At 40.3% G+C, this 12559-nt stretch overlaps 1 protein-coding gene and 1 long non-coding RNA gene across 13 annotated transcripts in view; one reads left to right on the top strand and one right to left on the bottom strand.

The window, feature by feature from the left end:
* LOC103796768 (uncharacterized) overlaps positions 1 to 12559 on the top strand; it is a 75303-nt gene that overhangs the window by 8662 nt on the left and 54082 nt on the right. The window lies entirely within an intron of this gene.
* The window catches only part of ENTPD1 (ectonucleoside triphosphate diphosphohydrolase 1), a 171115-nt gene continuing 168210 nt past the window's right edge, over positions 9655 to 12559 (bottom strand). For 5 of the 7 annotated variants that reach the window (XM_054243174.2, XM_078346163.1, XM_035268599.3 and 2 more), the window contains one exon: positions 9655 to 11712. In XM_054243174.2, coding sequence (XP_054099149.1) covers positions 11506 to 11712 — 207 coding nt within the window. In that variant the 3' untranslated portion in view covers positions 9655 to 11505. The remainder of the gene's footprint in view (positions 11713 to 12559) is intronic. The other 2 variants (XR_013525026.1, XR_004732083.3) reach the window with 1 other exon arrangement.

Below are 12559 nucleotides of genomic sequence, written 5' to 3'. Positions count from 1 at the left end.
TTTGGCTGAGGCAGGAGGATTGCTTGAGCCCAGGAGTTCAAGACCAGCCTGGGCAACATACGAATATCCCACCTCTACAAAAAATAAAAATTTAGCTGTGCATATGGTGTGTACCTGTGGTCCAAGCTACTTGGGAGGCTGAGGTAGGAGAATCACTTGAGCCTGGGAGGTTGAGGGTGCAGTGAGCCATGATGGTGCTGCTGTACTCCAGCCTGGGTGACAGAGACCCTGTCTCTGAAAAAAAGAAAAAGTCCTAGGTAATTCAGGTGTCTGGGTAATCCACAGTTCAGAAAGAGGAAAGGCTTATAGAGGGTGAGTATCAAGATATTTCAGACTAGGGCCAGGTGTGGTGGTTCACACCTGTAATCCCAGCACTTTAGGAGGCCAAGGCAGGTGGATCACCTGCGGTCAGGAGTTTGAGACTAGCCTGGCCAACATGGTGAAACCCCGTCTCTACTAAAAAAAAAAAAAGCGGGGGGACTGCAGTTGGAAAAAAATAGAGTTCTCTATAAACACAATGAACCAGATACATTTAAAACATAGTAGATTATCCCACAAATGTGTATTTCAGTAGAAGTTTACTAAGAGGTTTTAGGGGCCGGGCACAGTAGCTCCCGCCTATAATCCTAGCACTTTGGGAGGCCAAAGTGGGTAAATCACAAGGTCAGGAGATTGAGATCATCCTGGCCAACATGGTGAAACCCCGTCTCTACTAAAATACAAAAAATTAGCTGGGTGTAGTGTGCACCTGTAGTCCCACCTACTTGGGAGGCTGAGGCAGGGGAATTGCTTGAACCAGAGAGGAGATTGCAGTGAGCCCAGATTGCGCCACTGCACTCCAACCTGGTGACAGAGTGAGAGACTGTCTCAAAAAAGAAAAAGAAGTCTTAGGCTTTAAGCAGATGTGAAAAGCAAAAATTACATTTTAAATTATATGACTTGTTTGCATTTTCCACCTTCTCAGTGTCAAAGAAATACTCTAGAGAGACCCTGTAAGTAAGATAGCCAACTGATTTGCTACTACCCTTAAATTTTAGCTTTGTAATTTAAAGATGAATAGGCCAATAGAGCTGCTGTGGTCCTGGTTCTCCCTGCAGGATGAAGGGGTCCTGCAAAATGTCTCCTACTTCCATTCTAGTCAATCTGCAAGGTGCCTTCCTCTGGATGTTTGTTCACTTTTGCTGTGTTGCATCCCATAATGATTCTACCCACCTTCACCATTTGAAACTCTGTCTCTACTAAAAAGTACAAAAATTAGCTGGGTGTGGTGGCACACACTTGTAGTCCCAGCTACTTAGGAGTCTGAGGCAGGAGAATTGCTTGAACCTGGGAGGTGGAGGTTACAATGAGCCACTGCACTCTAACCTAGCACCTGGTGACAAAGTGAGACTCTGTCTCAAAAAAAAAAAGTATGTGCTCATTTCTTCTTTTATTATAGCACAGTGCTCTTCATGAAGTCTGAATCTTGTTTCATCTGTGATTAAAGCAACAATTATTTGTACTCCACATTAGCAGTTTTCTTAGGTATATTTATAAATACTACAAAAAATGGAAAGAAACATAATGTAGATTGCTAATTTTATAATAATGCAAGTTGATTCTGACATCCAACTTTTTTTTATTATGAAATGACTTTTGGCCTAGTAACAATGAAAAGAGGGACAAATACAGATAAATGATAATTCTTAGAATGAACTACTCAGCACCAGTTCTAAGTTTAGCATTTGCTTCTTCAGCACTGGCTAAATGATGATAATCAGTGAAGTTCTGTGATGGGCACATAGATGTGTATTATTCTACTTCAGTTAATATTTGAATATTCCAATGAGTTTTAAAAATAATTTGTTTCTGTTATTAGAATGGCTTGTCCAGGAGACAGTCAAAGAATACATCCTCCAAATGGATTTCACTTCAGGAGACAGAGCAGGTTCATACTGTATTCTTCACATGGACTTCCATCTTCATGAGTATTCCAAGAAGATAGTTCAGTTGACTATTGCAAAGATAAAAATCCAAGAGATACAGAATAGGACAGATAGACATATTTTAAACTATTGATTATAATTATGGTATGCCTATAGATTGCAGAACCGAGTAGAAAGGGAGCATTATGATTTACCATCAAGAAAAACTTAGAATTGGTGCTGAGTAGTTCATTCTAAGAATTATCATTTATCTGTATTTGTGCCTCTTTTCATTGTTACTAGGCCAAAGGTCATTTCATAATAAAAAAAAGTTGGATGTCAAAATCAACTTGTTATTATAAAATTAGCAATCAACGTTATATGTTTCTTTCCATTTTTCATAGGAGTATTTATAAATATACCTAAGAAAACTGACAATGTGGAGTACAAATAATTGTTGCTTTTTCAAAACTGGAAATCTATTTATTGACGCTCTATTTTTAGTTATGTATGATAATAGATTGCATTTCAGGTTTCAAACCTTGTAAAAAATTATTTCCTTATGTTGTAATTACTCATTTTACAGATAATTACTGTGTGCATATGGCAAGATTGTACTTTCATTCAGCTGGTTAAAGTACAAAAATCATTGATATGGTTTGGCTGTGTCCCTACCCAAATCTCAATTGTATCTCCCAGAATTCCCATGGGATTCGGGGGGAGGTAACTGACTCAGGGGGCTGATTTTTCCCATGCTAGTCTCATGATAGTGAATAAATCTCACAAGTTCTGATGAGTTTATCAGGGGTTTCCACTTTTGCTTCTTCCTCATTTTTCTCTTGCTGCTGCCATGTAAGAAGTGCCTTTAGCCTCCTGCCATGATTCTGAGGCCTCTCAGCTATGTGGAACCATAAGTCCAATTAAACGTATTTTTGTTCCAAGTCTTAGGTGTGTCTTTATCAGCAGCATGAAAATGGACTATTACAGTAAATAGCTACCAGTACAGTGGGGTGTTGCTGAAAAGGTACCTGAAAATGTGGAAGCGACTTTGGAACTGGGTAACAGGCAGAGGTTGAAACAGTTTGGAGGACTCAGAAGAAGATAGGATGTTCATCAGGAATATTGGCCTGACATTTTCTTTTGCTGTTGTATCTCTGCCAGGTTTTGGTATCAAGATGATGCTGGCCTCATAAAATGAGTTAGGGAGGATTCCCTCTTTTTCTTTGGTTTGGAATCGTTTCAGAAGGAATGTTACCAGCTCCTTTTTGTACCTCTGGTAGAATTCAGCTGTGAATCCATCTGGTCCTGGACTTTTTTTGATTGGTAAGCTATTAATTACTGCATCAATTTTAGAACTTATTTGTCTATTCAGGGATTCAACTTCTTCCTGGTTTAGACTTGGGAGGGTATATGTGTCCATGAATTTATCCATTTCTTCTAGATTTTCTAGTTTATTTGCGTAGAGGTGTTTATAGTCCTCTGATGGTAGTTTTAATTTCTGTGGGATCAGTGGTGATATCCCCTTTATCATTTTTTTTTATTGCATCTGTGTGATTCTTCTCTCTTTTCTTCTTTATTAGTCTGGCTAGCAGTTTATTTTGTTGATCTTTTCAAAAAATCAGCTCTTGGATTCATTGATTTTTTTTTTTTTTTTGAAGCGTTTTTCATGTCTCTGTCTCCTTCAGTTCTGCCTTAATCTTAGTTATTTATTGTCTTCTGCTAGCTTTTGAATTTGTTTGCTCTTGCTTCTCTAGTTCTTTTGTGATGTTAGGGTATTGATTTTAGATCTTTCCTGCTTTCTCTTGTAGGCATTTAGTGCTATAAATTTCCCTCTACACACTGCTTTAAATGTGTCCCAGAGATTCTGGTATATTGCATGTTTGTTCTCATTGTTTCCAAAGAACTTATTTATTTCTGCCTTAATTTTGTTATTTACCTGGATTCAGGATCAGGTTGTTCAGTTTCCAAGTAGTTGTGCAATTTTGAATGAGTTTCTTAATCCTGAGTTCTAATTAGATTGCACCATGGTCCGAGAGACTGTTTGTTACGAATTTCTGTTCTTTTGCATTTGCTAAGGAATGTTTTACTTCCAAATATATGGCCAATTTTAGAATAAGTATGATGTGGAGCTGATACAAATGTCTTTTCAGTTGATTTGGGGTGGAGAGTTCGGTAGATGTCTATTAGGTCTGCTTGGTCCAGAGCTGAGTTCAAGTCCTGAATAACCTTGTTAATTTTCTGTCTTGTTGATCTAATATTGACAGTGGGGTATTAAAGTCTCCCACTATTCCACCCATTTTTTGAGGAGAAATTCAAGCCAGTTGCAGAAATTTGCATAAGTAGCAAGGTACCTAATGTGAATCCCTAAGACCCTGAGGGAATGTCTCCAGGCCTCATCAGAGACCTTCACAGCAGCCCCTCCCACCACAGGCCCAGAGGCCAGGGAGGAAAAAGTAGTTTCATGGGCCAGGCCCAGGGTCCCATGCTGTGCGCAGCCTAGCGACTTGGTACCCTGTGTCCCAGCCATTCCAGCCATGGCTGAAAGGGGCCAACATAGAGCTTGGGCTGTGGCTTTAGAGGGTGGAAGCCCCAAGCCTTGGTAGCTTCCATGTGGTGTTGAGCCTGTGGGTGCACAGAAGTCAAGAACTGAGGTTTCAGAACCTCTGCCTATATTTCAGATGATATATGGAAGCACCTGGATACCGAGGCAAGTTTGCTGTAGGGGCAGAGCCCTCATGGAGGACCTCTGCTAGAGCAGTGCAGAAGGGAAATGTGGGGCAGAGCCCCCACACAGAGTCATGAAAATGAAATAATACAATCATAGTTTTTAAAAACCCGTCTAAACTTAACTCTTGAACATGATTAGCTCTTTCATCCCTAGTAGAGTGACAGGAGAAGTTTTATTATTATTTATTATTTTTAAGATATTTATTTTATTATTTGTTATTTTTCTATTTATTCCATAGACAGGAATAATAAGAAACCAGCTAAACTTTTAAACCATTTTTAAAGGATGCATGTGAACTGGCAAAACCTACCTACTCTTTCCTATGGGCCTCTACTAACAGCATGGAGGTAATACACCTAATACACTGAAGGGCAGGGAAAGAGAGCTGGGAGAAATCTTTCTGAGGCACTCCAGGCCTTGACTGAGTGCAAGGTGCTGGTCCCCCAAAGGCAGAGGGCAAGGCAGAGAGGGATCTCCTGGGGCACAGAAAACTGACAAAAGAAACACTTGGATTATTGTATAAGAGGAGTGAGCTTTGTAAATGCCACTTTAGTTGGCCCACTGTGGAACAGACTGCCTATGAATGGTAGCAGTCAGGTAGTAGATGAACACTGATCTGTAAAAGAAACTCTTTGGACCCATAATGTGATGTACACCTTTAATACTCAAAGTGTGGTTCCTGAACAGATGTATTGGCATTACCTGGCAGCTTGCTGGAAATGTAGAACCTCAGGCCTCACCCTATTGAATCATTTATGTTAATTAAAATTAATCATTTATGTTAATTAAAATTAAATAATTTTTATTTCAACAAAATCCATTGATAATGTAAAGAGGATATAAAAACAAAAAGTCAACTCTAGTGCTGATGAGGGTGATTATCATCACTGATGATCATGACAGATGATTATCGTGTCAGTTTATAACAGTTTATCTAAAATAGAGCAATGCAAAAGATACAGCAGTCCTCACATCAAATGAAGAGTCTTGAATGCCACTTTTCTAAAGAGAAGGCTCACAGAAGCACCTCTCTCCTCGCTATTGTAAAAAATCCATTGTACCTGTGATAAAACTGATTGTGTTCAGTTATATTAGATTTGTGTGCAAATAAAAAGCTGGATAATTAGCTACACATTGTCCTAAACATATAAAATAAGAAAAATAAATAGATGTATGGTTTCCTAGGAAATCTACCAATTTAGAATGTGAAGCTAATGTGGGAGCTGGAGAGCATCTCGATTAAGGATATGGAAAGAAGTTGCAGACTGATGACGTCCTAGAAGTAATGACATTTTTTAAAGATAATATTTCTTTGGTGAGATAAGCAGATTATATTTTACAGTAAACATATTTTATATTTCAGTTAATGAGACACTGAATATTAAATCATCGAGTTTAATGCTTCACTTTTTTCCTGTGTTAAAATTAATCATGGCCTTTGCCATGTGACTTTGCCATTCTTTCCATTGTTTTTCTAACTCGTTTATATTTTGTTGAGCTTGGTCATATGAGTTACAGTAATAGCCTGTGACGAAGTGACAGGAGACCCCATCCTGGCCAAGGCCTTAAGAGGCATCTTGGCTTCCTCTCACCTTCACAAGCCTCTGTGGAGTTCATTATGAGAACATGTCCTGAGAAACCTCTGGACAAGGAGAACAAGAGGTATATGGAATAGGTCTGATCCAGCCTTACCACCTGAAATAGAGCTGCCAAGCTGGCTTGCAGACCCACAAACATGAAAATCAACGTTTATTGCAGCAAGCCATGAAACTTTGAGGCTGTTATAAAAAGTAAAAAACCAAATACAAATGGAAAGAAACATGGTTAGTAAGCACAGCTAGTTATGAGCAACTATCATGTTCTAACAGGACAGCAACTATTGGAATCTGAATCAGAGAGGGGCCAGACCAGTTCGGGTAAAACTCAGTTCATCTTTTAAACTGACAACAAACGGAAATACATTTTAATAGTAATTTTATCATTACATGGCAAACTTTGTTCTGTGAGCTATTAAAATATTCATCTTGGCCAGGTGTAGTGTCTTACACCTGTAATCTCAACACTCTGGGAGGCCAAGGCAAAAGGATTGCTTGAGGCCAGGAGTTTGAGACTAGCTAGGGCAACATAGGGAGACCCTGTCTCTACAAAAAAAAAAAATAGCCAGGCATGGTGGTGCACACTTGTAGTCTTGGCTACTTAAGAGGCCGAGGCAGGAGGATCGCTTGAGCTTAGGAGGTTGAGACTGCAGTGAGCCATGATCATGCCACTGTATTCCAGCCTGGGCAGCAAAACAAGACTAGCTCCAAAAAAAATTCATCTTTATTTTAATATTGAAATTTACATTTTGTGTATGGAATGTAAGCATCAAGAATTATCTTTAAATCCAGATGAAACTGTCCTAAGGTCTCTTGTCAGGCACCTTGGCCTGAATAACAGACATCCCTTGCCTTCACATCTTTATATGACAGCAACAAAACCTGAGGAATACAATGAGATTCTAACCTAGGATCTCAAAAGCTTTTTTAGGAATAATATTAAGCTTCACATATAATAAATAATAGCAAGAATGTTACAGAATCTATAGCCCTTTCAACTACCTCCCAAGGGAAAGACAATCAGGGCCTAGTTCCTGTGTCTTTTAACCTTTAACTTTATTACATGTATTATTTTGGATATGTGCTGTCCAATATGGTAGCTACAAGCCACATGCGAGCTAAGCACTTGAAATATGGCTAGTCCTAATTAAGACGTGCTGTAAATGTAATATACACAACATATTTTGAAAACTTAGTATGAGGCTGGGTATGGTGGCTCAGGCCTGTAATCCCAGCACTTTGGGAGGCCTAGGCGGGCGGATCTCCTGAGGTTGAGAGTTCGAGACCACCCTGACCAACATGGAGAAACCCCCGTCTCAACTAAAAATATAAAAATTACTTGGGCATGGTAGCACATGCCTGTAATCCCAGCTACTTGAGAGGCTGAGGCAGGAGAATCGCATGAACCTGGGAGGCGGAGGTTGCGGTGAGCCAAGATCACACCATTGCACTCCAGCCTGGGCAACAAGAGAAAACTCTTATCTCAAAAAGAAAAAACAGAAAGAAAGAAAGAAAAAGAAAACTTAGCATGAGAAAAACAAAGATTAATTTTATATTGATTCCTTGTTGATAGTATTTTGGATTTAGTTGCTTTCTTAAAACTCTCCTGTGTTACCCAGTTTGAGTGTGCCATCTGTTTCTTCTAGGGACCTTGACTGATAAAACATTAAAGTGAAGTGTACTTTTAAAAACTTGTATTTATATATTTCTTATTAAGAATTGGATGAACTGAAACTTTTACATTTTCTTTCTCTTTCTCTCTCTCTTACACAGAAAGCCTGATTAAGTAGTGTTATTCTTTTGTCTACAGAAGTAACCACTTCTGGCCGGGCACAGTGGCTCACTCCTTTAATCTCAGCACTTTGGGAGGCTGAGGCAGGTGGATCACCAGAGGTTGGGAGTTTGAGACCTGCCTGGCCAACATGGTGAAAGCTTGTTTCTACTAAAAATACAAAAATTATCTGGGCGTGGTGGTGGGTGCCTATAATCCCAGCTACTCAGGTGGCTGAGGCAGGAGAATCACTTGAACACAGGAGGCACAGGTTGCAGTGAGCCGAGATTGTGCCACTGAATTCCAGCCTGGACAACAGAGTGAGACTCTGTCTCAAAAAAAAAGGAAGTAAGAACTGCTGATCTTTTTTCCCATGTAGATTCAAAGAAAAAAAACCTCCCATCTTCCCATCTTCTAACGGAACAGGGTTAGCAGAACCAAGTTTTGAGTCCTGGGTGAAAATCCAGGGAAGAATGGTAATCAGTTACAGCCAATGACAAATCCAATATTAAAATTAGTTGATAGTGACCCATCTTATTTCACTTACCCCACCCAGAGTGGCCCAAAGCAGATTGCTAGATCTGTCTCCAAACCAACCTTCTCTCTAAAAGAATTGGGGTTGGGTTGTGTCTGCTGATTGTCTCCATAATTTGAGATTTTAACAAATGGAGTTTGGCTCCCAAATACCTTAAACGATTTTTTGTTGTTGTCTGTGGGGAGGGGGAGATTGGACCTAGGCAACAAAACAGGAATGGAATAAGAAAAGATTTATGTTCTCTGAAGGAGACTTGTGAGATCTAATTCCAACTTGCTGAGGGAGAAAGAAAAAGCAATAGACTTCAAGCAGAAAACATGAGTTTGAGTGTCTGCTGTGCCATGTAGTAGTTTGTGTAACTCTCATTTGTAAAATGGAAATAGTATTTACACTTTCATGGGTTGTTGTGAGGGTCAGAATAGATTGTGTACATGACAGTGCTTTGTATATGCAGACAGAAGGAAGAAGGGGGCTGTTATTGGCTCAACTTACTTGACCTTTATTTTTATCATTATCATCAGCCACTATTTTATGTCAATCTACTGTGCAGTGAGCAAGCAGTAAACTTAGGAAGCCAGGAGTATGGGAACGTGATTAGCATCATATGCCACATATGCTTCCATCCAAAGCACATGAACAGAGTATTAAATTACAAGCCTATCGGGAACAGACCAGCTATCTGCCTCCCTTTTTATTAATACCATGTCCCATGAACTCTGTATTCATGTGGAGTTTCAAGTGCATGCTTGGGAGTTATGAGGAGACAGCCTGGTATGTTCAGGAAAGAAAATAACGATTAAGTGCATGCTGGGCTTTGGCTCAGCCATTTGGGCAAATGACTTAATCGTTATTTTCTTTCCTGAACCTCAGTTTCTGTTTCTACGAAGTGGAAATGGTAACACCTACCTTCTTCAGATTGTCATGAGAATTAAATGAGAAGATGAATGTAATGCCCTTGAGCACAGAGCGTGCTACACCACAAATGCTCAGTCAATAAGCAGTGATGACAGTATAGGCAACTACCACTAGAAGGAGAATCTGAACATGTCCCAATTTTAATTTTGATTCCTAATCAAAGTCCAGTGAATTTAATTATAAGTAGCAGAAAAGAAGATTAAGAGTTCCTTTCCACAGCTTTATTAAGTTTTTATATTCACCTGGCTGTTGTCAAAAGTCACTTGATCATTTAAGAGATATAGGGACATGTGGCTTCTAGTTTGTGTGAGAGCTTTTCTCTCCCCATCAGCTCAACAGTCAGTCCCCAGATCTAGAGATGGAGAGCTTGGGACAAGGTCAGAATGAAACATCACGAGGCAATCCTGCTTAACAGGTAACTCTTGCAGCAGTGCTTAAAGGAAAGGGGTACAGTCTCTTCATGTTTCCATGGTAAAGTCCATAGCTGCTGCTTCTTCCACAAAATATTTCATGGAATAAGCAAACAAAGCCCATATTGTAAGATGGGAGTGGCAACAACACTTTCAGACTTGGCTCCTGCACATCTTGATGTGTAAATTCGGCATGATACGGCAAAAGCATGCCACTCTACACTAATGCTGCCCTCTCACTAAATTAAACCCTGGAAATATAAGATGTGGCTTGGCTTTAAAACTCAGTGAGCCATCTTTATGGTACAGTTGGTTTGCACAGCTGTAAACAGAAAGATCTATAATTTGTGCCTACCCAGGATGGTCTTGTCTCTAGACAATTTCTTGATGATGCAAATGTTCTGGAACTAAATAGTGGTGATGGTGGCACAACAAAGTGAATGTATGTATTTATGTATGTCACTGATTTGTATGTATTTAATGGGAATTAAATGTTAAAATGGTGAATTGTATTTATGTATATTTTACCATAGTAAAAAGATGCATTGGAAGATGCATTTTTGTGACCCTGAGTTGTAACTATTTTTCTTTGTGATATGTATATACTACCTACCACATAGTAAGCCCTGATGTTTGAATGCCTATATGTATATCTGCTTTTTGCAAATCTCTGGTCTGAGTGTTCTACTCTGTAGCATTTAGGTATCACCTAGGGATATGTGATTTATTGACATCCCTGCTTTGGGTGGGATTAAGAACTGTACTGACCAGGGCTAGGCACGGTGGCTCACACCTGTAATCCCAGGACTTTGGGAGGCCAAGGCGGGTGGATCACGAGGGCAAGAGATCGAGACCATCTTGGCAAACATAGTGAAACCCTGTCTCTACTAAATACAAAAAATTAGCCGGGCATGGTGGCACATGCCTGTAATCCCAGCTACTTGGGAGGCTGAGACAGGAGAATTGTTTGAACCCAGGAGACGGAGGTTGCGGTGAGCCAAGAATGCGCCATTGCACTCCAGCCTGGGCAACAAGAGCAAAACTCCGTCTCCAAAAAAAAAAAAAAAAAAGAACTGTACTGACTGCATGAGCACATACATTTCCTTATAAAACTGTTTTGCTTTAGCACGTATTTGCCTACTGTAGAAAATTGTCCTACCCATAGGGCAGGCTGGGAATGTGATGTGTATCTGCCTTCTCCAAAGGCATTGTATGGCTTTCTTAATGGATGGCAAACAGGAGAGAGAAAGGAGTTCTTCAAGAGTACAACTGAATCAGTTCCTGAGATTCTTCTTTCAGCCAGCTCAGCCTCCATCACAGGACTCAGGACTCTCAGTTCTTCTAGACAAAGACAATATTGTTCTTTTATAAAGCAAAGATTTTGAAAGGTAGCAGGTCAAGCACAAAGTACAAAGGAGAAAGGGGTAGCTGGGGAAAAACTCACAAAAGAGACTGTTTCTGCCGGAAGTCCTTGAAGCAGAGGATGTTGAATATCTCCAAAAGAAAGGCTTCAGCAAAAGCCAAGGAAGCATCACACTGGTCAAGACTGGCCCTGGCAAACAGGGAAGGATGGCCTTGAACACTGTGATAGAGGAAAATGCTTTATGGACAATTTTTTCTCCAGCCAGCATATTGCAGTTGCTCTTGCTATACCGTATCCTTCCAGAAACATGAAGGCTTGTGAAAGATAAGCAAGCCTATTATGGCCACTGCGACAAGGACCAGGGAGAACAGAACCATGAGGAAGACATAGGTGGAGTGGGAGAGAGGTGCAGACAATGGTTGCTCAGCTGGAATCATGTTGGTCAGGTTCAGCATGTAGCCCAAAGTCCAGCCGGCGTCGCTGCCCTGGATCTGCAAACAGCGGGGAAAGTCTTGTTTGTGGTTGGAGGAGTTAGAAGAGTTATCACCTAGGGCTTACAATTATTAGATCATGCATTGGAAGAGTTCAAAAAATATAAATCACTGGCTGGGCACAGTGGCTCATGTCTATAATCTCAGCACTTTGGGAGGCTATGGAGGGAGAATCACTTGAGGCCAGGAGTTTGAGAGTAGCCTGGGCAACATAGTGAGACCCTGTCTCTCCAAAAAAATCAAATTAGCTGGGCATGGTGGAACATGTCTGTAGTCTCAGCTATTTGGGAGGCTGGGTGGGGAGGATCAGTTAATCCCAGGAGTTGGAGGCTTCCTTCATTGAGCTGTGATTATACCACTGCACTCCAGCCTGGGTCACAGAGTGAGACCCTGTACCTTTTTAAAAAAAAATGTATACTCACACACATATCATAACTGCCTAGTGTGTCAGTCCTAAATTTTGACATAAGTATAATGCTTCAAACAAATAAACTGCTGGAATTAAAGGAAGTCTCAAATACTATAACAAGGAAAAGATTTAAGTTTGAATTAGCAAGATCAGTACCGCCAAGAATGTAATGACACTATTACCCTCAGGGCTGTTACAGCCCTTTCCCTCAATGCTTTGTCGTGCTTGAAATCACCATATTTAATATAGGGGGTGAAATGTTTTCCCCACTAGTGAGCATGGGCTTAAAAAGGTAGAGACACGCTGCTCTGGGTGTTTTTGGTCAAGCATGAGTCACTCAGCTGGGTTCTCTATTCCTAGATGCCTGCAGGTGGTGCTATGGTAAAGCACAGCACTGAGGTTGCTTCTTCAGGGTTCATGCTAACGCTGGCTTCTAAG

Source organism: Callithrix jacchus, chromosome 12 (genome assembly GCF_049354715.1).
Source record: "Callithrix jacchus isolate 240 chromosome 12, calJac240_pri, whole genome shotgun sequence".
Taxonomy (NCBI): domain Eukaryota; kingdom Metazoa; phylum Chordata; class Mammalia; order Primates; family Cebidae; genus Callithrix; species Callithrix jacchus.
The sequence above is the reverse complement of the archived record's forward strand: the minus strand, read 5'-3'. Positions and strand labels throughout refer to the sequence as shown.